Source organism: Corythoichthys intestinalis, chromosome 13 (assembly GCF_030265065.1).
Source record: "Corythoichthys intestinalis isolate RoL2023-P3 chromosome 13, ASM3026506v1, whole genome shotgun sequence".
Lineage (NCBI taxonomy): Eukaryota > Metazoa > Chordata > Actinopteri > Syngnathiformes > Syngnathidae > Corythoichthys > Corythoichthys intestinalis.
The window spans coordinates 20,406,858-20,432,978 of record NC_080407.1 but is presented as its reverse complement, the minus strand read 5'-3'; the positions used below and the strand labels follow the sequence as shown (position 1 = coordinate 20,432,978).

General features: G+C 40.2%; 2 protein-coding genes across 3 annotated transcripts in view; one reads left to right on the top strand and one right to left on the bottom strand.

Moving 5' to 3' along the window:
• Positions 1-1,857: 1,857 nt before the first annotated feature.
• On the bottom strand, positions 1,858-25,952 carry LOC130927866 (gastrula zinc finger protein XlCGF57.1-like). Of its 2 annotated transcripts, XR_009066532.1 has the most exons (4): positions 25,630-25,952; positions 14,663-14,776; positions 2,609-5,303; positions 1,858-2,180 (listed from the first exon to the last, which is right to left on the bottom strand). XR_009066532.1 is itself a non-coding variant. In XM_057853961.1 (3 exons), the coding sequence occupies exons 1-3, from the start codon at positions 25,634-25,636 to the stop codon at positions 3,796-3,798; spliced, it is 1,629 nt and encodes a 542-aa protein (XP_057709944.1). In that variant the 5' UTR covers positions 25,637-25,952; the 3' UTR covers positions 2,456-3,795. The 2 variants fall into 2 exon arrangements, 1 of the variants encoding a protein (XP_057709944.1); XM_057853961.1 differs by lacking the exon at positions 1,858-2,180 and having other exon boundaries at positions 2,456-5,303.
• The window catches only part of LOC130927869 (zinc finger protein OZF-like), a 30,395-nt gene continuing 23,163 nt past the window's right edge, over positions 18,890-26,121 (top strand). Inside the window, exon 1 of the mRNA XM_057853968.1 lies at positions 18,890-19,056. Within this exon, the coding sequence (XP_057709951.1) occupies positions 18,981-19,056 (76 nt within the window). The 5' untranslated portion in view covers positions 18,890-18,980. The remainder of the gene's footprint in view (positions 19,057-26,121) is intronic.

Genomic DNA, 26,121 nt, shown 5'->3' with positions numbered 1-26,121 from the left:
ACTTTGTAATCGCTGTATTTGACATAATACAAAAAAAGATGTTTACTCACTTCCTCGTAAGTCCAATGGTCCCACAGTAAATATCCACGGTTAATGGGAACCTTTTGAAACTCCAAAAAGGCGCATATGCCTCTCCCTCATACAGAATGATTTTTCTGCAGCCGTTTGGTTGGCGTGATGCGAAAAATAAACGTATTAATCCGCAAAATCAGCTGAATCCTTCGTCCTCATACACAACAGTACACTGTAGCGTGGAGAGGACGTCTTCTACCGTACACGTCACAGCGCCCTCCTCCTCAATGCAAGACCGAAGCCGGAAGTCACTCATTTTCATGGCGCGGGATTCAAAAAACTAAATAAAAATAGCGATCGCTTCCACACACATCCAAGCGGTCCATATCATTCAGAGGCATAAAATACCGCGTGTATTATGAAATGAACATGCTTTTTCGTGTCACATGCACTTTAATGGGAGCCTTGGTGAACGGCGCTGAGAAATCGTTTACCAAAACTGGCCGCATGTGAAGAGCAACTTTTGCACAAGTCTGCCAGTGGATCTTGACAGCGTGGAGCAGTGTGACAAAAATCCACCATCACCAACAGGTTTCGAAAATCCGGTCTGCTGCGTCACGAAGAGGACGGCACAAGCTCAGGAGTGAATTTGCCTCATGATTAGAGACGTTGAAAGCGACAACGAAAGCGACTGAGAAGATGCGTAACAAAGTGTATCTGAGCTTATTCATATCTGGCATTGAGGAGGAAGACTTATATTGTTTCAGTGCACAGGAGGAAGATGACGATGGCTAACCTTTTATTTTTTATTTTTTTTTTAAAAACCAGCCCAGTTAGTGCTGTGTTGCTGCTATGCAATTGCCATGAAGTGCTGTGTTACTGCAGTGTTCCTGGCACTCTTTGGAAATAAAGTTTTTTTTTTAATTTTGAAAATTATTTCTTCTTAAATGTCTCATGTTACTACATGTGCGGCTTATGGACAGGAGAGGCTTAGGAATGTACAAAATGTTTTATTTAAAAATGTACTGGGTGAGTGTTACGTTTACCCCTGATGGGTAGAGGCCGCGAGGGTAAAAGACGGCAGGTGTGAAAGGAGGAAGCAATGACAACCAGAATTGCAAATTAAACAGTTTATTTTACAGAAAAAAAACTATAGGCAATGGACACAGAGCACACAAACATTTACCCAACCCCTGCACTATGCAGCAAACATCAAATAAACAGGTCCAAAACCCTAACTCCCACTAAATCTCGCACCCCCCCCCAAAAAAACTAAATCCCTAATGTGACAGGCACTTGAAGTGCCCCAAAATACATGGGTGGTGTTGCCGCTCTATCTAATTGACTAATACAGAGTTAGCACCTACGTGAGGTGGAAGACACAATGTATACCTGCAGGTGTATACCTAAAGTCCCTACCTCTGTGCCAACCTAAGGATAAAAAGACAAAAAGATTAATAACCCAGTGGCAGATAGTAAACTTCATAAACAGAACCAAAGTCAAACATATAACAAGCTTCAACAAACCAACACAACCAAATGGAGAGCTGCCACCACCTCCCTTGAACAGAGCAGACAGTTCAACTTATATAGTAGAAGGACGAACAGATGATTGGATAATTGACTGATGGCAAAGTGGTTCCAGCTGTGGAGGCCCTCCCTGATCACACAGGTGGTAGGGCTGTCCCGAACGACTAATTTCCTCCCGATTAGTCAGCAGACTATTTTTACGATTAGTCGACTAATCTAATAATTAAAAAAAAAAATTTTTTTTTACTACTTTAATCATGAAATTTTTGTTGAAGCTTATTAATTCACAAAAAACATTTTGGAACACCTAAATTATTAACGTATAAATAAATAACAAATCAATTTAATAATAATAATAATAAATCACAAACAATGAGGTCAAATGATGCTGGCATTAACTAGTGCAAAGAAAAAAGTAAACGGAAACACTGAGACTTCACCTCTTTAACAGGAGTCAAAACAATTCTTACTCATTTTGTGGCATGTCATTGTCTATATTGTTCTAAATGTTAAAATGAATTGCAATGTCCCGGACAACCATTTTCAGAATACTTTGTGTGAGTTCAGATGCTTTTTCTGGTGTGCATTCCGCATTTTGGGGGGAGGGGAAAAACTGTTCAACTTTTGTTTGTTTTAACCTGAAAATAGATAGAGGGCACACTGAAATATTACCACAACTATTTTGAATGAGAGGCACACATACTCACAGTAACAAAATTAAATATATAGTATTAATTTTATGGTATACTACTATATGTATATACACAATGATACTTTATAATATAAAGTAACTAACATTAGTGCAGTCATGGATTTTAGTAAGCAGGTCAGCGCTGTTTCCATATATATTTTTATTATATTATGTATATACAGGATGTATGTATATATTTTCCCCAAGTGGGAGCTTCCATGATCTTAATACATTCAATAATTTTAAATAATATTATATTATATAATTATATTACATATACATTAATTATTTTATTAAATAAAAATGCACGTTGATACGACGCACATAATGGTAACTTCCATTTTAAAAAGTCGTTAGAAAGTTGTATGGACTTACAATCCGCTGGCTTGTTGTTTCTTGTTGTCTTCGAAAATTATACTTGGGTGACGGCGCTTCAAGTGTTCATTCATAGCCGACGGGCTACCGTGGTATGCGAGCTCAGTTTAGCAAAGAGTACACACAATGGCACCCTCCATATTTTCCTTGAAATTATTCCAGGCTCTGGCTATTCTGGTCCGCTTTTTTGGCTTTATGCCACTTTCACGTGTCACCAATTCTGCCCTTTTTGCTAATTGGCGGTGTTTTCAACTCTTCGCCGTAGTAAGGAGTGAACCGGTGATTCACTTGGCTCATTGTCGTCGGTTCGGCCCATTTCCTCCTCAGGAAGGCGGCGGCGTGCATAAAAACACCGAGAGGCGTCGGATGGCTCTTTCTGGATACTTTTATTGACCAAAACAAAAAAGTATGGGCTGCAGCCACTGAACTCCGCGCTACGCTCGCAGTGCGCGCTTTGCTCAATCTGACAATGCCGGTCACATTGAAATAACAGCGGCCCACTTGGGGGTGTTAGTAACAACCGCTTGCATCGCGAGCGCCCGCCATTCTAAACTTTATCCGCATGTAATGTTTAACCCGTCATTACCCGTCGACGGTATGTTTTGCCCGTCGACGCATTTACGTTATCGATGACGTCGACAACGTCGACTAGTCGGGACAGCTCTAGACTGGAAACTACTGCAAACGAAAAATACAGGTGAAAACTAACATAAACCAGTACTAAGGGAAAACAAACATACCTGAACAAAAGCATAAATTATTCCCCATCCGTAACAGTGAGGCTTACAATCAGGTGCACCCAATAGTCCAGAAGTTACGGTAATAATACCGTAATTTTTTAAATTATATGTACATTATTCCCACCCATAAAAACTAATTTCTGAGACATTTTGCAACACTGAACAATATATCCTAATTTTCCTTTATTTAACGACATTATTTAGAGGGGAGAGTACTATATAAATAATGCCACTCGAGAGAGTTCAATCAGGTGAGGTTGAGGCAATAAGGTGGATGCACACCATACGACGATTGGATAAAGCACTAAAAATGCCAATCCGTAACAGGATTTAAGGGAGCTCTACGGAATACAATTGTCCTGCATGCAAAATCTGATAAAGCCACCATGGATGACAGGCAAAACAGTCATTGGCCACAGCTTTTCACACCAACACACACGTGTTTCTTTATCTGATCCTTACAAGCGAATCTTTGACCACAAACTGAGCAGGAAAAATATTTTTCGCCAGTGTGGATTCTTGTGTTTTTAAGCTGCTCTTGTGAGTGAATCTTTGACCACAAACTGAGCAGAAATAAGGTTTTTCTCCAGTGTGGTTTCTTGTGTGTCCGTTTAAATGTCTCAACTGACTGAATCTTTGACCACAAACTGAACAGGAGAAAGGTTTTTCGCCAGTGTGGGTTCTTATGTGTACTGTCACAGCTGCCTTTACAGTGACTCTTTGTCCACAAACTGAACAGGCGAATGGTTTTTCGCCAGTGTGGGTTCTTGTGTGCATTTTCAAGTTTTCCTTTTGAGTGAATCTTTGACCACAAACAGAACAGGAAAAGGGCTTTTCACCGGAGTGGATGCTTATATGTTGTCTTAAGGTGCTCCTGCAACTGAATCTTTGACCGCAAACTGAACAGGAAAAGGTTTTTTCGCCAGTGTGGGTTCTTATGTGGACTTTCAAGTTTTCCTTTTGAGCGAATCTTTGATCACAAACAGAGCAGGAAAAAGGTTTTTCGCCAGTGTGGATTCTTGTGTGCCGTGTTACGTGAGGCCTCCGAGCAAATCTTTGATTACAAACTGAGCAGGCAAAAGGTTTTTCGCCAGTGTGGGTTCTTGTGTGTACTTGTAAGGTGTTCTTGTGACTGAAACTTTTACCACAAACAGAGCAGGAAAAAGGTTTTTCACCAGTGTGGGTTCTTGCGTGCAGTGTTAAGTGAGGCCTCTGAGCAAATCTTTGACTACAAACTGAGCAAGAAAAAGGTTTTTCGCCAGTGTGGGTTCTTGTGTGTACTTGTAAGGTGTTCTTGTGACTGAAACTTTTACCACAAACAGAGCAGGAAAAAGGTTTTTCACCAGTGTGGGTTCTTGTATGTACTTCTAAGGTGTTCTTGTGACTGAAACTTTTACCACAAACTGAGCAAGAAAAAGCTTTTTCGCCAGTGTGGGTTCTTGTGTGCATTTCTAAGGTGTTCTTGTGACTGAAACTTTTACCACAACTTGAGCAGGAAAAAGGTTTTTTGCCAGTGTGGCTCCTCATTTGCATGCAACAAGTTTTCTTATTCGCAAAGGCTTTCCCACACCGAGAGCATTTGCGGAGTTTGTCGTCATTGTAAGGTGAGTGTGACGTGGTGCCATTTCTGTCTGATGGAGCAATGCAAATGTCTGCTTGCAATCCTTCTGTTGTATCGCTGCTGCTGCTGCTGCTGCTTGGAGGCTGCGCCCCTGTGCCTGCCTCTCTCGGACCATCTTCACTCTTCAAGGGCTCATCAGTCCACCTGGTGAGACCTTCCCTCTCTTTAAAATATGGCAGCTCCTCCTCCTCCTTTTTGATCGGAACTTGCTTTTCGCTCTCCTTCTGTTGACAGGCCTCTGGCTCCTCCTCTTTGATTTGGGGGAGGTCAACATCCTCTTTAACGCCAGGAAATTCAGGCTCCTGCCGCTCAGCACCAAGATATTTTCTAAAACCTGCAAGACACATGCAAACCATTGATATATTTTATGGACAACCACCGCATCTTTCCTTTGTGCAAAACTTGAAGACGACTACAGTAATCCATCGCGATTTTGCGAACTCAGTGCAGGGCACGGTTTTAAAAAGTATTCATAAAAAAAAAGAATTAAAAAAAAAAAGAGTGAGGAAAAAAAATATGCGGTTTCATTTTGAGGCTCAAGAGAAATTGTTTCACGTAAAGATGCGTACAAAAATTTGGCGCCGAAAACTATCGGCCAAAAATAGTTAAAACACAATTTCGGTTGAAATGCTTTAAACATCGTAACTTTAGCATCGAATCGTATAAAGTCCTCTTGTGATTACGTCATTAAAACGCCCCATGGAAGCTGTGTACTCATATTTACGCACTGGTGTTCGTATTAGGCATTTGTATCCGAAACAACCAAATTCTGACGTCTGATTTTTTTTCGCGGATGCGTGAATACAACTCTCTTTTTGAAGACTAGGAATCCTTTCTGTGGACTATTTCAAGTTTATGGCTCCGAATCAAAAGCGTTGAAATGACGTTACGTCAGTCTCGAGGAACACTAATCAATCCTCTAACGGCGCTTGCGCTGAAACAACAAAACTGGCTCACTGCAATGTTGAGCGCGGAGCTAAGCTGTCAGTTGGAAGCAATGAATCACTGGTAAAGTCAATAACGTGTTTGACCAATATTTATTGGATGAATTTAAGCATTTGATTGTGACTATGTTCTCTATTGTCACTGCACTATGCCTGTGTATGTCAGTGTACTTGCATGTTTATAAAATATTTTTAAATGATTTGACTCAACCCAAATACCTGACTATAGGTCGCCACCCACCAAATTTGACACAGAAAAACGGCATTTGTTCATAGATAAGCCGCACTGGACTATAAACCACAGCTATCCTCCCAATATTATGGGGTATTTATTTATTATGGGGTATTTGTCCAACCTGTGGTCGTTCAACATGCCGCCTTGCAGCGCTACAGATATAAATGACAATCAAAATTCATGTTTGCGCCATTTCTTCAGGTACTGTACCAGCTGTTTCATTAATTGCCAGTGATGTTATTTGATGACACTTTATTTGATAGTGCGGCAAAATACCGTTATAAAGCCTAATTTATGCTCCTGCGTTACGGTGACGGAGTAGTGCAGCGTAAACCCTACGTCGTCAATGAGCATTCGAAGTTCTGCGTCAAGGGAACGCGTTAATCTGTAATTCACCGCCAAGCCACAAGAGGGGTGTGGCGTTGTATTTGTACGGTTTTGGGGGACTTGTCGAATTCCTTTAGTTTTCGTCCGGTTAGACAACAATAGCAGTGGAGACGGAACGCTTGATTGTGGCTCTTCAGCTCATCAATGTTGATCATACAAATGTCGAGGCGCAGGAGACGCAGAAGACCGGTGCGGAGGTGGTCTGTCCGACTGTTGATGCCGCACAGAGACTGGCAGTCACATTACGAATTCTAGCCACGGGTGGATGCCAGCAAGCAGTGGCGGCTAGCTTTAAACTGGCGTCAAGCACTGTGTCCAGCGCTTTGTCTGAGGTCTGCAAAGCATTGTGGACAGCCCTCCAGCCCGATTTTTTGCCATGTCCTACAACCAGCAAGTGGGAAGCCATAGCAGATTTCTGGCGGCTACGGAACTTCCCAAACTGCGTTGGAAGCCTTGATGGTAAACACATTATCATTAGAGTACCGGGGCACTCTCAATCGGTGACGATGTATCAAGTGTGTAAACTGTCTGTTGTTGAAAATTAAACCTCAAAACAACTCTTTTGACACCAAACCTGTGCTTAATTCTTGTATACTTGAAGTGTAAATGTAAATAAGTCACAGACTCGCAGCAAACATATGTACAAAATAAATGATAAAGTGCACCAACCAAAAATACGACAAAGTGATAAAAAGCTGGTAGTTTTTGGCTGGCTGGGTCACCGCTTCGTGTGGCCATTCGCTTTCGAACAAGCGTACTTGCCTTGAAGGTTTTTCCATTTTTTTATGCATTCGCCGAGCTGCAGCCCTGTATTTTCAGCAATCTCCTTCCACGAATTGCTCGCCATTTGGCAATCTTTATAATGCTTTGAATGGTGTACGACAGGTGGTCGTACTTGCGGACCTCTTCGATGATCTTCTCGTCGGCTTGGTCCGTTTTTGAGTGTAGCGCAAGAATGTTTGTAAACAACGGTAATTTCAGGCTGAACCGGAAACAACAGTCTGAGTGGACCAATCACAGTCCTCCTTCAGTTCATAAATTATTCCATTTTAGTGAATTCAGCTCATTTTCATCTTTTTAGGCATGTGCCAGTTATCGGTTTCAAGATTCATCGGGTATGAAAACGTTAGTTTCAGAACAGCTAAAATTTTCCATCATATTGTGTTGTGGGTGCATAATTCCATATATGGCTCTCTTCTTGTGTAACCTGTATCTTGCACAACGGTCGGTGCATGCATTCAGGCACATACACCCGGCGATTCTGAGAAGTGCGATAACAGTAGTTCTCAGAATGTCCTGTTTTTGTATCACCAATGGGTCAGCATGACCTGCCAAAAGACCTCAAGTGGACCCTTCGATTTTGCCAAAAGAAGTCCAGATGTACACTGCTTTTGTTGTTGTTACGAAATGCTTGTGAGCCAAGTCACGGTATAAAAGTCTTAGCCACAATAAAGCGAGAGAGACCTTCCTTGTCTACTGTTAAAACCAAAGTGTCTGAGTCCGTTTTTTTTGGCCACAAAAACCGAAGTACGGTTTTAGCTATTTTCGATGTCCCATAAATGCAGCAAGAAATCCTTAGCTTAGAGCGGCAGCGCTCACCCCTCCGGTTGTGGCTCTGTCACGTGTCTGTCTGACACCCCCCCCCCCCCCCCCCAAAAAAAAAAAACAGTCGCTAGTATGGGAGTACTTCGGCTACCGAAAAGAAATAGATGGCTGAGGCTTAGAGGAGGAAGGACAGCAGAATCTCCAACATGATTTCACAATTACGTGACCATCATCCGTCACTTTACACAAAATCTAAGGTAAGTAAATGCTGTCATGTTTCCCACCAGATACGAGAGTTCACTCCAACGTGCTGAGTGTGTCTAGCGATGCTTTAACAAATACAACAACGTAAGGTTGTTAACGAGGCAGATAACATGGCTAGTTCGCATGCCAAGACGGCTAACTAGTTTCCTCTCTACCATTAGCCTACTTTTGTAAAGTCTTCTGCCATTGTAAACATCTGTTCAAAATAACATTTTTCATAATACAGCCTGATGTGTTTTTCTCTCTGGCGACTTTCTGTTTTGAGACAGGATGTGTGTGTGTGTCCATGTGTAAATAATGATACGAGACATACACACCCGCTCCGTTTCTCAGTCTCTTAATTAATATTAATAGTAGTAATGGTATGTGTTTTACATAAAATCAATTAGATCATATTTCGTCCAATTCTATACTACCAAGGGTTCTTGTTCTAATGTTGAGCAACTTGAGCGTCGGCTATGGGTTTAGTCTAAATGTTCTATTTATTTCAATTTTATTTAAAATATTTCATTTATTTAGTTTTTATTTTATTTAACATTATATTCATGCTGCTGTTCCAAACTGCAAAATGCTGTGAAAATTAAAATAATCCTGTTCAATTGAAAAATGTTTTTTTAATCCATCCATTAAAAAAAAACAAAAAAAAAAAGTATTTTTAAAAATGTATTTTTTATATGCAGGCTGCATTTTATTGCACTCTGTTGCCAAGGGGCACATTATGCACGTTCCATTTTGTTGATATTTTTTTCAAGTCTTCAAAATTAAAATGACATCAAAAATCGCATGAAGACAGCTGTGAATGGTCACAGCCTTTCATTTATTTACCCTTTTAAACTTTTTTTTTGTTTTTTCCCCAATTTTTCTTTGGCTCGATAATTTATCATCTAACACATCAGGGAAAACGCGACAGTAACAAAAAAAATACAATTAGGTAATGGTTATGAGGTAGATATCCGTGACTTTTTTTACAGACACCATGTTGTCATTGTGACGTCAGTTGTTTAAAAGTTTAAAATATGCAAGTGAATAATTTTTTTTAAGCCGTTTTTTTTGTGTGTTTTTTTTAAACGAAATATTAGACATCAATTAATGATTCTAAGCTAAAAATGAGACATTTCTAAACATAAATATAATTATTTACCTTCTTTTTATGGCTGGGTTGAAACATGAGCTGTTGCGCGACGTCTGTAAATGGGGGTTTCCAGGGTAAGTTCTTCTTGTTATGAATATTATCAAACATCAAATAGGATATTTTACTATACAAGTTATCAACGGAAGAACAGGCTTTTCCCTTCATTCTGCTGTGAATTTAATGGAGTTTATTACTAGTAGAAGTCCAATTCGTTTGAACTGGGGAGGGTGGCAGCGAATAAACATTTCAATTCTTTAAAAAAAACGACTGAAAATTGCAGCAAATGACCTATAATGTCCCATAATTAACACATTCACTCCCAGCCATTTTCACTGGAGCAAGGCCCTTTGCTCCCCGCCGTTTTATTGGATTTTGACTGATTTTGCAAGGCCCACAGAAAATTCTGTTCTATTGCTATATAAACATGGAACCCACCAAAAGAAAGATTAGACTCTCTTCTTTCAGCAGAAATAAAAATTTAGTTCATATCCGTTTCCATTCTTTAGAAATCAGCATTAGAAAATAGCTTAGCTCGAGCAATTTTCCAATTTCTGATGAAAAAAATGGAGAAATTGAGCTTTTTGTGAAAGCATACATTTCAGAGATAACTGACTATAACACATGTATTTTTCCGCTTATGTGACATCCCAAACATCTGAATATTGTTTTCGTTCTACAACAAGACAAAGAGCTTTTGCTCGCAAAGTAACAATTTATTTACACAGAACTAAACTAAACCGGCGGCAAGGTGGCTGAGTGGTTAGCACATCCGCCTCACAGTTCTGAGATCAAGGGTTCAATCCCGGGCTTTGGCCTTCCTGTGTGGAGTTTGCATGTTCTCCTCCCAAAAACATGCATGGTAGGCTGATTGAACACTCTAAATTGTCCGTAGGTATGGGTGTGTGCGTGAATGGTTGTATGTCTCCTTGTGCCCTGCGATTGGCTGGCAACCAGTTCAGGGTGTACCCTGCCTACTACCCATAGTTAGCTGGGATAGGCTCCAGCACCTCTGCTACCCTCGTGAGGAGTAAGCGGCATGGAAAATGAATGAATAACTAAACTATTGAACTATTTGCGCACATAACAACAGGGAAGGCTCTCGGCTGCTCCCGGTTGAATGAGGTGACTCCACAGTAATCTGATGAGTCCGGATATAGATCAGTCTCACTTTTTTCATCAGCTTCATTGTTGGTTTCAACCTCGGCCAAAGGAGTAACGCAATCTCCGCAGAATGCGTGTGGAACCTGACGCTGTTCTGGACTTCACGGTCTGTTCCATCAAGATAGATTTTTTAAAATCTTCTTTGACGATGGTTTCGTTTTCTTTTCATAACACCCCTCCAGTGTCGTTTGCCTTTTTTCCCCCCGATCGTTCTCCACATTTTTCTCAAATTCTCACGCGTCTTCACAAGCTCCCTCCAACTTCCGTTTCCTGACTATTTTTATTTACTTCCTTTCTTGGCCCGAGATGAGTTCTTACCAAATGCGCTACTGACCTCCAGTGGCCAGTTTTATTGCTTTAAAATAGGTTTTGAGCGTTGTGCATTGTACCCACATCGGAACCAATTGATGAGTCTTGTAAAAAAAAAAAAAAAAAAAAAAAAAAAACGCAAAAGACGTATATATAAGTTTTAGGGACACTGAAGCAATTAAAAACCGAACGTATTTATACGTTTTTGGGAGCAAATGAGGTAAAACTCATTGGTTGCCATTGCCATAGACATCCAATCCATTTAAGGTGGGAGGGATGGCATTTGAACCCCTCTAGTTCAAATGGATTGGAGATCTTCTAGTTATAATTCCAATTCACAGCAAAAGGATGAAAATACATTGTTTTTCTGTTTATTAGTTATATCATAGAATGATTTCCTGAACGATGCATCGATAACTGTTGTATAGTGTAGAAATATGTTTCCATTTATTCACATAATCATATGTTCTCCACATTGCCTTTCTTCCACATTCACACAGGCTCCTTTGTTCTCTGGCCAGTCTATGTTATCTGATCATGGTAGGGGGTTGCACATTCCAACCATGTGCTGGGGAGGAAGTTATCCTCCCCCCAGTTAAGGGTATAGACCCTACTCACCAACGTCACAGAATGACGTGTCGCTGTATCCGGCCGCCATATTGTCCGTCTCTGTTTAGCCCTATTCTCAATGGTTTCAATTAGTCGTTCAGTTTATTGAGCAATTCATGGAAGCCCCGGCGCTTTCAGACGCTGTAAACTCATTGGATGCGTTGCATAAAAGGCGTTATGTGGAAAAGCTTCAGTCTATCCATTCGCCAGATCCATTTTTGATGCCTAAACCGATATTTTTCGACCCGCTGCCTTGGCCCTCTCTGCCTGACATCTGCTACCCTGATATCTACAACTATCTTGTCCACACAAAATCAGCCTATTCTCACAAAAGTTTGAAAAACTTTAAGAGCAGCTCTCTAAGCAACATTACCACGTGTGACCCTTTACTTCCAATTTTCTAAAATGGCGACAATCAATTAAAAAAAAAAGTTGACTGCGATGGCCGACGCTTCAAGGATAGGTGGATATTGGACTATTTCTTCAATAAAACACGCAACAACTGTCTCTGCCTCATTTGCAAAGAGACAGTCGCTGTTTTTAAAGAGTTCGATGTGACGCGATATTACTGAACAAGACACGCTGACATGTACAACATTACAGGGAAGATACGCAGCGAGAAATTATAGCAACTAGAAGCTGTTTAATTTCACAGCAGCAGTATTTCACAAGAGCCCGAGTGTCGAAAGAGAATGCCACAAAGGCGAGATTGTTGAAATTATGAATGAAAAAAAAAAATAAAGTAAATGTGACACACAGAAGGGCTTGCTAAAATTTGTTTAAATATATTGTTCTGTGTGAATCAGCCAAGGTAGCCCCCCGCATTTTTACCACACCAAATCTGGCCCCCTTTGCAAAAGGTTTGGACACACCTGTTTAACTGATGATCCGTAGATGAGGCCAGCTTCTTTCACTTGGTACCAGCTAAATATTATTCAAAATGTAATGATGATGGAAGAAATAAGCATCTTGAATTTGAAACTGTATGTTGTCGGCGATTAGCCTCGCAATGATCTTAATTGTGGTTGTCAGCCCAAAACCCTCCAAATATATATTAAATGCATCTTACCAGATATAAAATGACTACAACATAATCTGTGGTAATCGTTTGGAGCCCAGTTTTCTCGTCGAATTGCAGCAGTCCATCTCGCTCTCCTCTCTGGGTCTATCTTCTCTCCGTCTATCTTCTCTGTTACTGCAACCAACCGCCACACACGCCTTCACCATTATGATTATTAATGTTAACGAGCAGAAAAACACGCCCTAATAGGAGGAATTTACGAAGCGGTAATGCGTTAACATGACAAGTAGACAGACAACATGGCGCGGAGGCGTGGTTGTGACGTCATGTGAGTAGGGTCTATAAACGGTATGAGCTTGGAGGGGGGGGCACACTCTGTACCGGTATGCGTCTCTTGGTCTCCTCTATCTTTAAATGTAAATTCTTTGTTCTTTTTTTATTCCTGAATCATCTCCTGTTCGTTATGAGAATAAAACAACCTGTAACAAGGAAAAATCGAATCCTTTCCTTCAATCGCCATTTCGTGAGATCTTCGTTATCGTGAGCCTTGTATCGCAAATCGTATCGTGAGGTACCCAGAGGTTCCCACTCCTATCCCATCCATTGTGGCCTGGAAGCAGAACCTTCTCGTGTTTTTTCATTTTTTAACCCCCAATGTGTCTTTTTTACATTAATGGACAAAAGACACGGAAGGCTCGAGAACGAACGTTCATCAAGACTGCGAGCCACATGTTGGAGACACAGTACAAGAACAATTCGAGCAGATGAGTATAGGGGTGGGAACCTCTAGGTAGCTTACGATACGATATGCGATACAAGGCTCACGATAACTATGAGCTCTCGATATGGCGATATAACAATTATCGATACATGGGTCAGGAACTCATTAAGAAACAGAAAAACACGTTTTTTTTTCATCCTTCTGCTGTGAATGAGTTTACCACTAGTAGACCTCCAATCTGTTTGAAGTGGGAGGGATGGCAGCCAATGAACGAACGAATGTTATTGCCATCAGTGGCAGCCAGAGTTAGGCAATAAGATCATTTTGGAGCATTTCAAGTCATTTCCTGTTGATTTCAGTCAATTCCTTTTCCATTTGGGGCATTTACGGGTCACTTCCTGTTGATTTTGGGACACTTACAGGTTCAATAACCCTAAATCAATAGGAAGTGACCCGTGAATGGCCACAAAATGAACAGGATGCAACCCAGACATGCCCCAAAATCCTGTTAATTTTAACCCAAAATCAACAAGAAATTATTGTGGATTTTGGGTCATTTCTTGTTGATTTACGGGTCACTTCCTGTTGATTTTGGGGCATTTAAGGGTCACGTCCTGTTGATTTTGGGTTAATGAAAAGAAAGTGACTTGAGAATGTGACTAAATGAAAAGAAAGTGACTCAAAATCAAGAGGAAGTAGCCTGTAAATGCCCTTGAATGAACAGGAAGTGACCTGTAAATGCCCCAAAAAGACGGGACGCGAATCCTCAGGTTTCAGTGCCATTGACGGCGCCAAACCAGTCAAAATGAATTGGCTGTCCAGAGCGGTCAATGACTGCCATTGAGCCAACAAAACCCCATTCTAATGGAAGATTGTGGTAGCAACCTGTTGGCTCCTTTATTTTTTCTTCAAACAGGTTTGAAACACTTGAAACAATATTTCGATTCTTGGTGAGACCCTATCGATAAACTTTTGGGCTACAAAGTATCACGATGCATCGCCTTTTTTTAAATGTTCCACTTGATTCGGTGTGGTTGGACTGACCAGATGAATGCCGTCAGTGTGTTTGAGAAAGCGTTACACTCTTGTTTGCGCTATTCAGTGTGTCTGTTCTATACTTATAATTGCGCGTAATATATCTACATCCTGTAATTACTTCAAACGAAGCGAATTTGTTTGCAGATTCAAAGATTTCTATGTAAACAATAGTCAAGTCAATACCGTGGCACAAACCTTCACGAGTCTATTGCACAGCTACTAAGTAAGCAAAGCCACGATATTAGACTGAAAGACATTTCCGTACTTATGAGAAGGTACAATATGTGATTTCTGCCTCATCTAAAGAAAAAAAATGCTTGGGATGACCTTGAATGTGAACCAACTCTTCCTCCTCTTTGATGTATGGACACTCTTCCTCCTCACCCTTGATGAATGCAGACTCCTGGTGCTCAGGACAATGGGCTTGGCTGACATATAGATCTGCAAGCCCACAAACACATCGTCCAAATCTTATTTCTTTATTTGCAAACTTGTGTCCCTAAAGTTGTTTTCTGTTGGAGAAAATGTGAGAAACGTTTTGTTGTCATCGAATTCAACACAAATGAATTCAAAGTGCTTGAGATCACATTAAAATCAGGAAGACATCAACAAAATCAGTCTCATAAAACACTTTAAAAATGAATAAAAGCATAAAAGAACCCAAGCCATATATTGTGCGTGTGTGGGGGGCACCAAATGAATGGCTTTTACGTTCAGTTTTTATATATATTTATCTCAATTTATATTTTTATATTTCACTTTTTATGTAATTACTTATTTCCATTATTATTTCTTAAAACATTTATTGATTTATATATACTTTATTTATTTATTTATTTCACTTTTTTTTTTTTTTCTCCATTCTTGCACTCTTGTTCCCCTTGTCCTGCATGGCTTCCCCACATGGGAGAGATTGCTGAGGTTCTGCATGAGCTCTCTCGGGATTTAATAGCGGACAAGTTAGTCTTAGCAGATCACGTTGACACAGAGCATCTGGCTTACAAAACACAGCAAGTTAGTTTATTACTGCCATCGGGCCAGCCTCCACAATGCTACCCATGTTGGCAAGGAAGGAGAAATAGCTTGACTTGAGCAACTTAAATCTCGTCCATAGAGTTTGATGAGCCAATGAAAGATTATTTCATGCAGTTACAAAGGGAACGAGAGTGCAAGAATGAAATTTTAAAAAAAATGGAATTGTTCCTACTGTAGAATTATATTTTCAATTATTCACATAATCATATGTAGTAGCAGTCACATTTCATTCTACATCCTACCAGGCTCTTCTTTGTTCAGTGTATGCTATAGGGAATGGGACGTACTACGTCATTGTTTGGACGCGCCTCCATGCTGATAATATGCTTTACTTCCGGTCCGCCAAACTCAACAGGGATTGTAACGTGAGGTAGTGCTAAACTAATTCCTTCGCCGTATTAGAAAGAAATTATGGGTGTGTATTGTTGTGTTACCGGGTGCAACAGCGTCTCCCACCCACGACAAAAAAGGTCAAGGAAAACTGGACTCACTTTTCACCGTTTTCCTGCATGGAGGATCAAATATCAGATCACGAAGGCACGAGAGATGGCTTGGGTCGCAACAGTTCGTCGGAAAAGCATTTCTTTTTATCATATTTCTGCTGGAATGAGAAGGTGTTCCCGTTATCTCTACTCTTGTAAGTTGAACTATTTATCCACTGTTTTGGTTTCAATACGTTTTTTTTGTTTTTTTTAACCGTTGTGTAACCTGTTGTGTTCCGAGGTAAACCTGCATATGAAATGCTGACAACACATCCCGATTGGTCACCGTCTGTCTTCTTGGATTATTTGACAAAGAAATTTGTTCCATTTGTCTGGTGTCGGACTCAAACAAGCCCCTGCAGCAGACGCCATCTGGGTCTGCCCTTCTTGTCAATGGACTGCGGGCTTTTAACTTGTGAAAATGCAAGAACTTAAAAGCACATATTTATTCTGCCTGGCTATTTAACTAAGGCCAGTGATTTTTATTTATTTTTTTATTTTTTTAAACCACTTTGACAAAGACACGTTTCATTGTAATATTGTATATATTCTATTATTTCTTTATAATATATTCTTGTTTGCTCTAATGTAGACTTTAGACTGTCAATTCAAATAGTGTTGGAAAAGTTGCAATACCTAAAATAGAAATGCAAGAACTGTAATGTACATATTTATACACCTTTATTTACCTAAGGCCAGTGAATTTTTTTAAAACTGCTTTGAAAAAGACAGGTTTTGTTGTGATCTTGTATTTATATAGTATATAGCTTTTAATAATGTATTCTATTATGTATTATAACATTTGCTGCCCCCTGTCAGAGTGTGGGCCATTTTGCACTAAAAGGATTTTAAACTGTCAGTTCAAATATTGTGTTGGAGAACTTGCAATACTTAAAATGGAAATGCAAGAACTTTAAAGCACACATTTATTCTGTCTGGCAATTTACCTGAGGCCAGTAAATAGTTTTTTTTTAACTGCTTTGACAAAGACACGTTTATTGTAATCTTGTATTTGTGTATTACTTATAATTTATTATATAATATTTGCTGCCCCCGTCAGACGGTGGGCTTTGTTTGCACTAATTTAAAGATTTTAAACTGTCAATTCAAATATCATATTGGAGAAATTGCATTACTTGAAATAAATCTATTGCAACTTATCAGTCCCAGTTCTTGTCTACAACACTGTCCAAACATTGTCAATGCATATTCCATTTAGAATAACAAAATTAAATCACCTGACTTTGTAATTATTACACCTGTTTATTATGAAGAGCTGAAGTAAACAAGCAATTTACAGTTTGTCAAGAACTTGTTCAAGTCATGTTTTTATATTCACATTTTATTGACTTTTCACAACACTTGGGCTCATGTTTGGAATAGCACAGCAAACAGAAGTTTCAGCGTGCACTCTTCGCCTTTCCAACCTCTCATAACGCTCTGATGTGGTGCGCTCAAGTGCGCTTGACCTCAGAATAACTCAAGAAGAGAGACGGTGACCAATCGGGATGTGTTGTCAGCATTTCATCGCAGGTTACCTAGGAACACAACAGGTTACACAACGGTTAAAAAAAACAAACGTATTGAAACCAAAATAGTGGATAAATCGTTCAAATTACAAGAATAGAGATGACGGGAACACACTCTCATTCCAGGAGAAATATGATAAAAAGAAATGCTTTTCCGACGAACCGCTGCGACCCATGTCATCCGTCGTGCCTTCGTGATCTGATATTTGGTCCTCCATGCAGGAAAACGGTGAAAAGTGAGTCCAGTCCTTGCCCTTTTTTGTCGTGGGTGGGAGACGCTGTTGCACCCGGTAACACAACAATACACAACCATAATTTCTTTCTAATACACCGAAGGAATTAGCTTAGCACTACCACACGTTACAATACCCGTTGAGTTTGGCGGACTGGAAGTAAAACATATTATCAGCATGGAGGCGGGTCAAAGCAATGACGTAGTACGTCCCATTCCCTATTGAATAGACCCTACTCACCTACGTCACAAATTGACGTGTCGCTGTATCTGGCCGCCATATTGTCCGTATTTTTTAGACCTATTCTCATTGTTTTCAATTAGTCGTGCAAGTTATAGAAGCCCCGGTGTTATCTGACGCCGTAAACTCATTGGATGCGTTATGTGGAAAAGCTTCAGTTTATCCATTCGCCAGATCCATATTTGATGCCTAAATCGATGTTTTTCGACCCGCTGTCTTCGCCGTCTTTGCCTGACCCTGATATTTACAACTATCTTGTCCACACAAAATCAGCCTATTCTCATGAAGGTTTGAAAAACTTTTAAGAGCTTATAAATGCTACGTTGCTGGTTGGGTGAAACAGGTCCTCGTACACGAAAATTCGGCAGGAATCTTGTGCTCGGGAAGGTGAGTTACGAAATTTTCAATTCAAAATCTTCTGTTCTTGCTAACATCCACTGTCAAGTCTAATGTATTTCATGTCATTTGTCAATGGAGCTAGGGGTATTAATGTTTATATGGTTTAGCGATAGCACTCTCACTACATACATAAAAATATGTAATAAATATGAAGTGCGATAGCACTACTCCAGATTGTCCCTAGTTGAATTTATTTTTTGGCTTTTGACCTCAATAGTGAAATTGTTAATTAATTGTATGACAACTGTCTGATTATCCCCTTATAATTATATATTTTCAGTAGGGCTGTCAAAATTATCGCGTTAACAGGTGTTAATTAATCTTTTTAATTAATCACGTTAAAATATTTGACGCAATTAACGCAGATGTCCCGCTCAGACAGATTTAAAGTGCCTGTGACACGAAAAAGCATGTTTATTTCATAATACACGGGGTATTTTATGCCCCTGAATGATATGGATCGCTTGGATGTGTGTGGAAGCGATCGCTATATTTATTTAGTTTTTTGAATCCCGCGCCATGAAAATGAGTGATTTCCGGCTTCGGTCTTGCATTGAGGAGGAGGGCGCTGTGACGTGTACGGTAGAAGACGTCCTCTTCACTATACAGTATACTGTTGTGTATGAGGACGAAGGATTCAGCTGATTTTGCGGATTAATACGTTTATTTTTCGCATCACGCCACCCAAACGGCTGCAGAAAAATCATTCTGTGTGCGGGAGAGGCGTATGCGCCTTTTTGGAGTTTCAAAAGGTTCCCATTCACCGTGGATATTTACTGTGGGACCATTGGACTTACGAGGAAGTGAGTAAACTCTTGTTTTGTATTATGTCAAATATGAATACAGTGATTACAAAGTAAACACTACAAAATTCCTTTAAATAAAGGACTACTTACGTTTGATCATTGATAGGCATGTAAAAAGCTCTCCTCATGCTCATTAGCAGTTAGCTGTTAGCACGTTAGCTGCACAACAACTCCAGCCACCCTCCTCCCGGGAACGAACTGTAAATTGCTCTCCGCCGGGCGGTTTGCCGATCCGCGAAGACAATCGACAACCGGGTCGTCATGTCAAATAATCCAGGCTAGTTACGTGTGATTTTCCACTTCGAAGACTTTGAAACATCCCTCGGTTCGGGTTAGCATGTCGGCTAGCTGTCACTCCGAAGCCGGGGAAGGGAAATGACATATGTCCGATTTAGGTGTCATAAAATATCGTTCGGGAGGTGCGACAGTAAAGGTGAAGTCGACAGTTTTGACCATTATGGAGTAATTTTGCCATGTCGTCCTGAATAAATACATTTTTATTATTTCATATTCCATTCAGCACAAGACTGTTATTTGTCATGACCATGCCATTTATTTAGCAATTGGGGAAAATACTTGGATAAAAAAAATATCCTGTAAAAATATGGAAGTAAAGAGACAGAAACAATGACATTTTGCCGCTCTCTTCGTCGCGTTTTCCTCGTTGTGAATAGTTCCCCCTCGACGGGCTGACTGGTCCTTCTCAAGCCATTTATATAGCTATTGGGGAAAAATAGTTGGATAAAAAGAATATCCTGTAAAAATATTGGAGTAGAGAGACTGAAACAATGACATTTTGCGGCTCTCTTCGTCGCGTTTTCCTCGTTCTGAACAATTCCCCCTCAATGGGCTTAAATAGTAAAACCGATGAGCCCAGTCTACCGCTGACGTCATCCACCTGTTGGGGACGCTAAAGCCCTATAATGGTAGGCGTGGCTAACCGGCAGATTAAAAGACAAATTTCTCGTCATCTGCGCTTTGCTAAATTGTTGTATATAATCGAATCGTCTCAAAATACGATTCTAATTCACATAATAATGCCATTTAAGACTTTTTTTCTGGTGTCATATGCTCTTTAAATGACAGTACACTGAAACGCTCACTTGTTGTTATGGAGTTTTGCCGCCCTCTGCTGGCGCTTAGGTGAATGACCATCTCGCATATTGCCTCAAACAGATTACATCATCTGAGGCTGTTTATGGACATTAAGAGTGAAGAGAATGCCACCGGCCGCTTGGGGGCAGCGCCGTTCCATACTCATGTTATTTCTTCTAAACGTGGGAGAATTAGTAGTTGTGAGACGTTTATGCTGTATTCACAATGCAATGCAAATTGCTATTTGTACTCCACACATATTTCGGTAAGCTTTTTTTCTTTTAGTGGCAATTATGTGTCTCTTGTTGTATTTTGGGTAAGATATGTACAAATATATGTTATACAGTAGAGGCGAGTGGACACAGGCATTCTCTGGACCGCGCCGTTTATTGGCAACTCCTTCACAATAAACATACAGTGGGGAGAACAAGTATTTGATACACTGCCAGTGGGTTTTCCCCATTGGCAGTGTATCAAATACTTGTTCTCCCCACTGTAAGAATCGTCTAGTGAAAGCACAACAAAAATAATATTCCTATCTCTCCCCATAAAAATAATGTTCACAAAAAGAAAAGCACTTCAGTCTATACTAATGAGGCCCTATTCTGACACACAGTTAAACAACAATGAAAAATGAAATGGCATTCCATATCAAAATAGCTATGCAAAATACACGTAAAACTTAAGACTTTGGTCACTCTATTTTTATTATTGTTATTTTTATTCCTCTTATTATTATATTAACTCTACTTTTGATTGAAAATTTTACAAATTTTATGAAAACGAAAACATGAAGAGGGGTTTTAAGATAAAATTACTATAACTTGTAACTATAACATTTATCGTTTAAGAACTACAAGTCTTTCTATCCTTGGATCACTTTAACAGAAAAAATGTTAATGCCATTTGTGGATTTATTGTTACAATAAACAAATTGAGTACTTATGTACAGTATGTTGTATGTATATATCCGTCGTGTGTCTTATCTTTCCATTCCAACAATAATTTACAGAAAAATATGGCATATTTTAGAGATGGTTTGAATTGCGATTAATTGCGATTAATTACGATTAATTAATTTATAAGCTGTAATTAACTCGATTAAAAATTTTAATCGTTTGACAGCCCTAATTTTCAGGTAGTTCATTCACAACGTCACAATTAAGATCATTGCTAGGCTAATTGCCGACAACATACACTCAGACGTTGTGAATGAACTACCTGAAAATATATAATTATAAGGGGGTAATCAGACAGTTGTCATACAATTAATTTACAATTTCACTATTGAGGTCAAAAGCCAAAAAATAAATTCAACTAGGGACAATCTGGAGTAGTGCTATCGCACTTCATATTTATTACGTATTATATAAGTATGTAGTGAGAGTGCTATCGCTAAACCATATAAACATTAAAAGCCCTAGCTCTATTGACAAATGACATGAAATACATTAGATTTGACAGTGGATGTTAGCAAGAACAAAAGATTTTGAATTGAAAATTTCGTAACTCACCTTCCGAGCACAAGATTCCTGCCGAATTTTCGTGTACGAGGACCTGTTTCACCCAACCAGCAACGTAGCATTTATAAGCCTCCAAGCTCTTAAAGTTTTTCAAACTTTCGTGAGAATAGGCTGATTTTGTGTGGACAAGATAGTTGTAAATATCAGGGTCAGGCAAAGATGGCGAAGGCAGCGGGTCGAAAAACATCGATTTTGGCATCAAATACGGATCTGGCGAATGGATAAACTGAAGCTTTTCCACGTAACGCCTTTTATGCAACGCATCCAATGAGTTTACAGCATCAGATAACACCGGGGCTTCCATGAATTGCTCTATAACTTGCACGACTATTCGAAAACAATGAGAATAGGTCTAAAAAATAGGTACAATATGGCGGCCGGAAACAGCGACACGCCCATTTTGTGACGTAGGTGATCTATAGGAGGAATTTACGAAGAGCTAGTGCATTAAAATGACGAGTATACGGACAACATGGCGCGGGGGCGTGGCTATGACGTCACGTGAGTAGGGTCTATAGTGGCACATCTGGAAAGTATAGACCCTACTCACGTGACGTCACAGCCACGCCCCCGTGCCATGTTGTCCGGATACTAGTCATGTTAATGCATTAGCGCTTCGTAAATTCCTCCTATTATGGCGTGTTTTTCTGCTCGTTAACATTAAACAATCAAAATGGTGAAGTCGTGTGTGGCGGTCGGTTGCAAAAACAGAGAAGATAGACGGAGAGACTTGAATTTTTACCGTATTCCGAGAGACCCGAAGAGGAGACCGCGATTGACTGCTGCAATTCGACGAGAAAACTGGGCTCCAAACGACTACCAAAGATTATGTAGTAGTCATTTTATATCTGGTAAGATGCATTTAATATATATTTAGAGGGTTTTGGGCTGACAAACACAATTAAGATCATTGCTAGGCTAATCGCCGACAACATACACGTATGTATGTAGTGAGTGCTATCGCTAAACCATATAAACATTAAAAGCCCTAGCTCCATTGACAAATGACATGAAATACATTAGACTTGACAGTGGATGTTAGCAAGAACAAAAGATTTTGAATTGAAAATTTCGTAACTCACCTTCCGAGCACAAGATTCCTGCCGAATTTTCGTGTACGAGGACGTGTTTCACCCAACCAGCAACGTAGCATTTATAAGCCTCCAAGCTCTTAAAGTTTTTCAAACTTTCGTGAGAATAGGCTGATTTTGTGTGGACAAGATAGTTGTAAATATCAGGATATCAGATGTCAGGCGAAGCCAGCGGGTCGAAAAACATCGATTTAGGCATCAAATACGGATCTGGCGAATGGATAAACTGAAGCTTTTCCACGTAACGCCTTTTATGCAACGGATCCAATGAGTTTACAGCGTCAGATAACACCGGGGCTTCCATGAATTGCTCTAACTTGCTCGACTAATTGAAAACAATGAGAATAGGTCTGAAAAAGAGGTACAATATGGCGGCCGGAAACAGCGACACGCCCATTTTGTGACGTAGGTGAGTAGGGTCTATTATAGTGACGAGATTTGTCGTTCACTTGAGTAAACGAATCCATTCCGGTTCGTTCAGTAAAAAGATTCGTTCAAACAAATCGTTCAACGAATCGTTCGCCCCCCTCATCTCCCTCCCCGCCCAAACGAATCGTTCGGTTACTGAACGGGAAGTGACGTTGCCGAACGAATCACCAAAGACCGCTTCGCAGTATAACTGAACGGGAAGTGACATTGGTTGGTCCCTCCCTCTCTTCCACATTGACCACTCGTCGTAGTTTCAGAAATGAGTGACAGGCGGTATCATTCTGCTTTCACAGACAGCCTCGTCTCCCTCCTGCTGCTGCAAAAGCGAGGGAGAACTTCCGCGTCGTCTGTCCTAGTTCTATGGGCTCAAAGTCATGGCTCGTGCTTGCATTTCGATTTAGGACACGGTTAAACATTTTCCTTTTGTGAGGGGAGTAGGGGGCGGGGGCGCACGGACTTTCTTTAGCAGGTTCTTGATCACACATACAATCACATATACAGCATGTTTGCTGTCACGAAAATAAAAATACATCGAAAGTTTAATTTCTGAATATGGAACGACCAACACATCATATTTACATCTCGCTCTGTTGTATTTTTGTTTTTTAGTATTAAGATGATCGTGTTGAATTTTTGCACTGGTATTAATAAATAAAATAATCCGGTCAGCTCCCCTGTCGTCCCCGCATCTCAGATCGTCAAATGCTGACGAGAAATAATTGTTTGCTCTTTACGATGTCGCCTTTCTACTCTCATTAGTCTGTTAAGAAAAATGTAGACATATTGCGACATCTCCAGTGTCCGCGTGCTTTGTTTTTGGGCGCTTGAGTAGCACATGATGGACGGATTGACATAATTTGTCAAACCAACCAACACCTGACACGACAAAAAAAAAAAAAACACTCGGAAAAAAATTACATGTATATACAGTTTCATTGCAAATCAGTATTATGGTGATCATATTGTTTTGTTGCACTGGTATTAATAAATATAATAATCCGGTCAGCTCCCCTGTCGTCCCCGCATCTCAGATCGTCAAATGCTGACGAGAAATAATTGTTAGCTCTTTACGATGTCGCCTTTCTACTCTCATTAGTCTGTTAAGAAAAATGTAGACATATTGCGACATCTCCCGTGTCTGCGTGCGTTGTTTTGGGCGCTTGAGTAGCACATGATGGACGGATTGACATAATTTGTCAAACCAACCAACACCCGACACGCTGACACGAAAAAAATAAAATAAAACACTCGGGAAAAAATTGACATGTATATACAGTTTCATTGCAAATCAGTATTATGGTGATCATACTAAATATTTTTTTCTGTGCACATATGAGGTAAATATCGCTGCCATGAAGCCTCCATATAGTGACAGTTCTCTGCCTGTTTCACTGCCGTCACGCGACCGCAGCTCAGCTTTTGCTTGCCTCGTAGCTACCCGTGTTTTAAATTACTGTAAATTTGATAGTATGTCGTCATAGGCAGTCACGAGTTTGTTGAGAAAAGTACTACTCTAAACAATGCTCGCTAGATTTGTGTGGTGTTTTTGTCTGTTTGAGCAGCATTTGATAGGCTCCACATTAACAAATATGTGACAAAGTCATTTCCTTTCATTTTCTGATTCGTTCACCGCATAGTCATTACTGGAAAATCAAGTTAGCAGCAAGCTAGGTCAGGAACCGGAGGACCGAGTCACTGAACGGGAAGTGACAAAACTCAGTCTTGCCCCCCTGCCTGCACGCTGGCTGCTTATTGGCCACACGTGGACGTGAGTGACAAATGCCCTGATTCTGTTTCCGCTCCCTCCCCTGCCCGCGATGAGGCTGGCGTCTGATTGGTCGTGTGCGATGTCAGAAGACGCTGCCGCTTGCTCAACGCCCTCCCACGCAGCGAACAAGCACCACCTTCATAGAACGAATCAGTGCAGATGATGATTAGTTCGGTCTCGTTCACCAAAACAATTCGTTCAAAAAGAACGAATCGTTCGCGACCGATACAACACTAGTCTATTAGCTGGTGCTAGTAAGATGGGGGTGGGGAGGAAGAAAAAGGGTAGTTGCTGGGAGGTCATGATGTCTTTTCCATTTGTCTGTCTTTAAGTGTAAATTCTTTGTTCTTTTTTACTCCTGGATTCCGTGTCATCATCTCCTGTTCGTTATAAGAATAAAACAACCTGTAACAAGGAATAATCGACTCTTTTCCTTCACTACGGACATTGAGACCAAACTTACGCCCTTGAATTAAAGTAATTAACATCACATTCAAATTAGTAAAACGATCACAAACAAAATCAGTAAATATAGAATATTCTTCCTCTTCTTTTCCTTTCGACTTTAAAAACCACAAATGGGGTTTGTGTGTCTTTAAACATTCGAATTGTGATGTACCCATAGTATTTTCGAGAGAATTGAGTCAAAAGTCAACTTACTCACCTGACATTTTGGGATTTGATGTTTGCTGGCTCGGCGACGTGTCGATCCCAGGTGCGTTATTTGCGTTCTCTTTGTTAGCAGTTAAACTAGGCTAGGTTAAGCTAAACAGGCCTAGAAGTTTCAACGTGGACCCAAACGACTCGAAGCAGAAGCGAGATTGAACGGATTCTTGGCGCGGCCGAAAATTTCTGCCACCTTTTGATAGATCACCTTACGTAGTGGGGCCAAGTAGAGATGAAAAGTGGACTTACGTAGTGGGGCCAAGTGGAGACGAAAAGTAGATTTTCTTCCAAGTAAAACTTTTCCAAAGCAATCGGAGTCCTCTTCCCCAGCCACTCACGTCCTAAACGTCATGACGCATGATGCGTACGTATACGAGACCGCTTTTTTTTTTTTTTTTTTTTTAACTTTATATTTCAAGTTTAAAAATCGTCCAACGTGAAACAGGTACGCTACTTTTGATGAGGCTCATTTCACAATGACCATTGATGG

Bases quoted from the DNA above. Each gene is read 5' to 3' on its own strand.
- LOC130927866 (XM_057853961.1), bottom strand. The intron at 5,304-14,662 runs GTCATCCCAAGC...TGTGTCTTGCAG, and splicing joins AGAGTTGGTTCACATTCAAG to GTTTTAGAAAATATCTTGGT.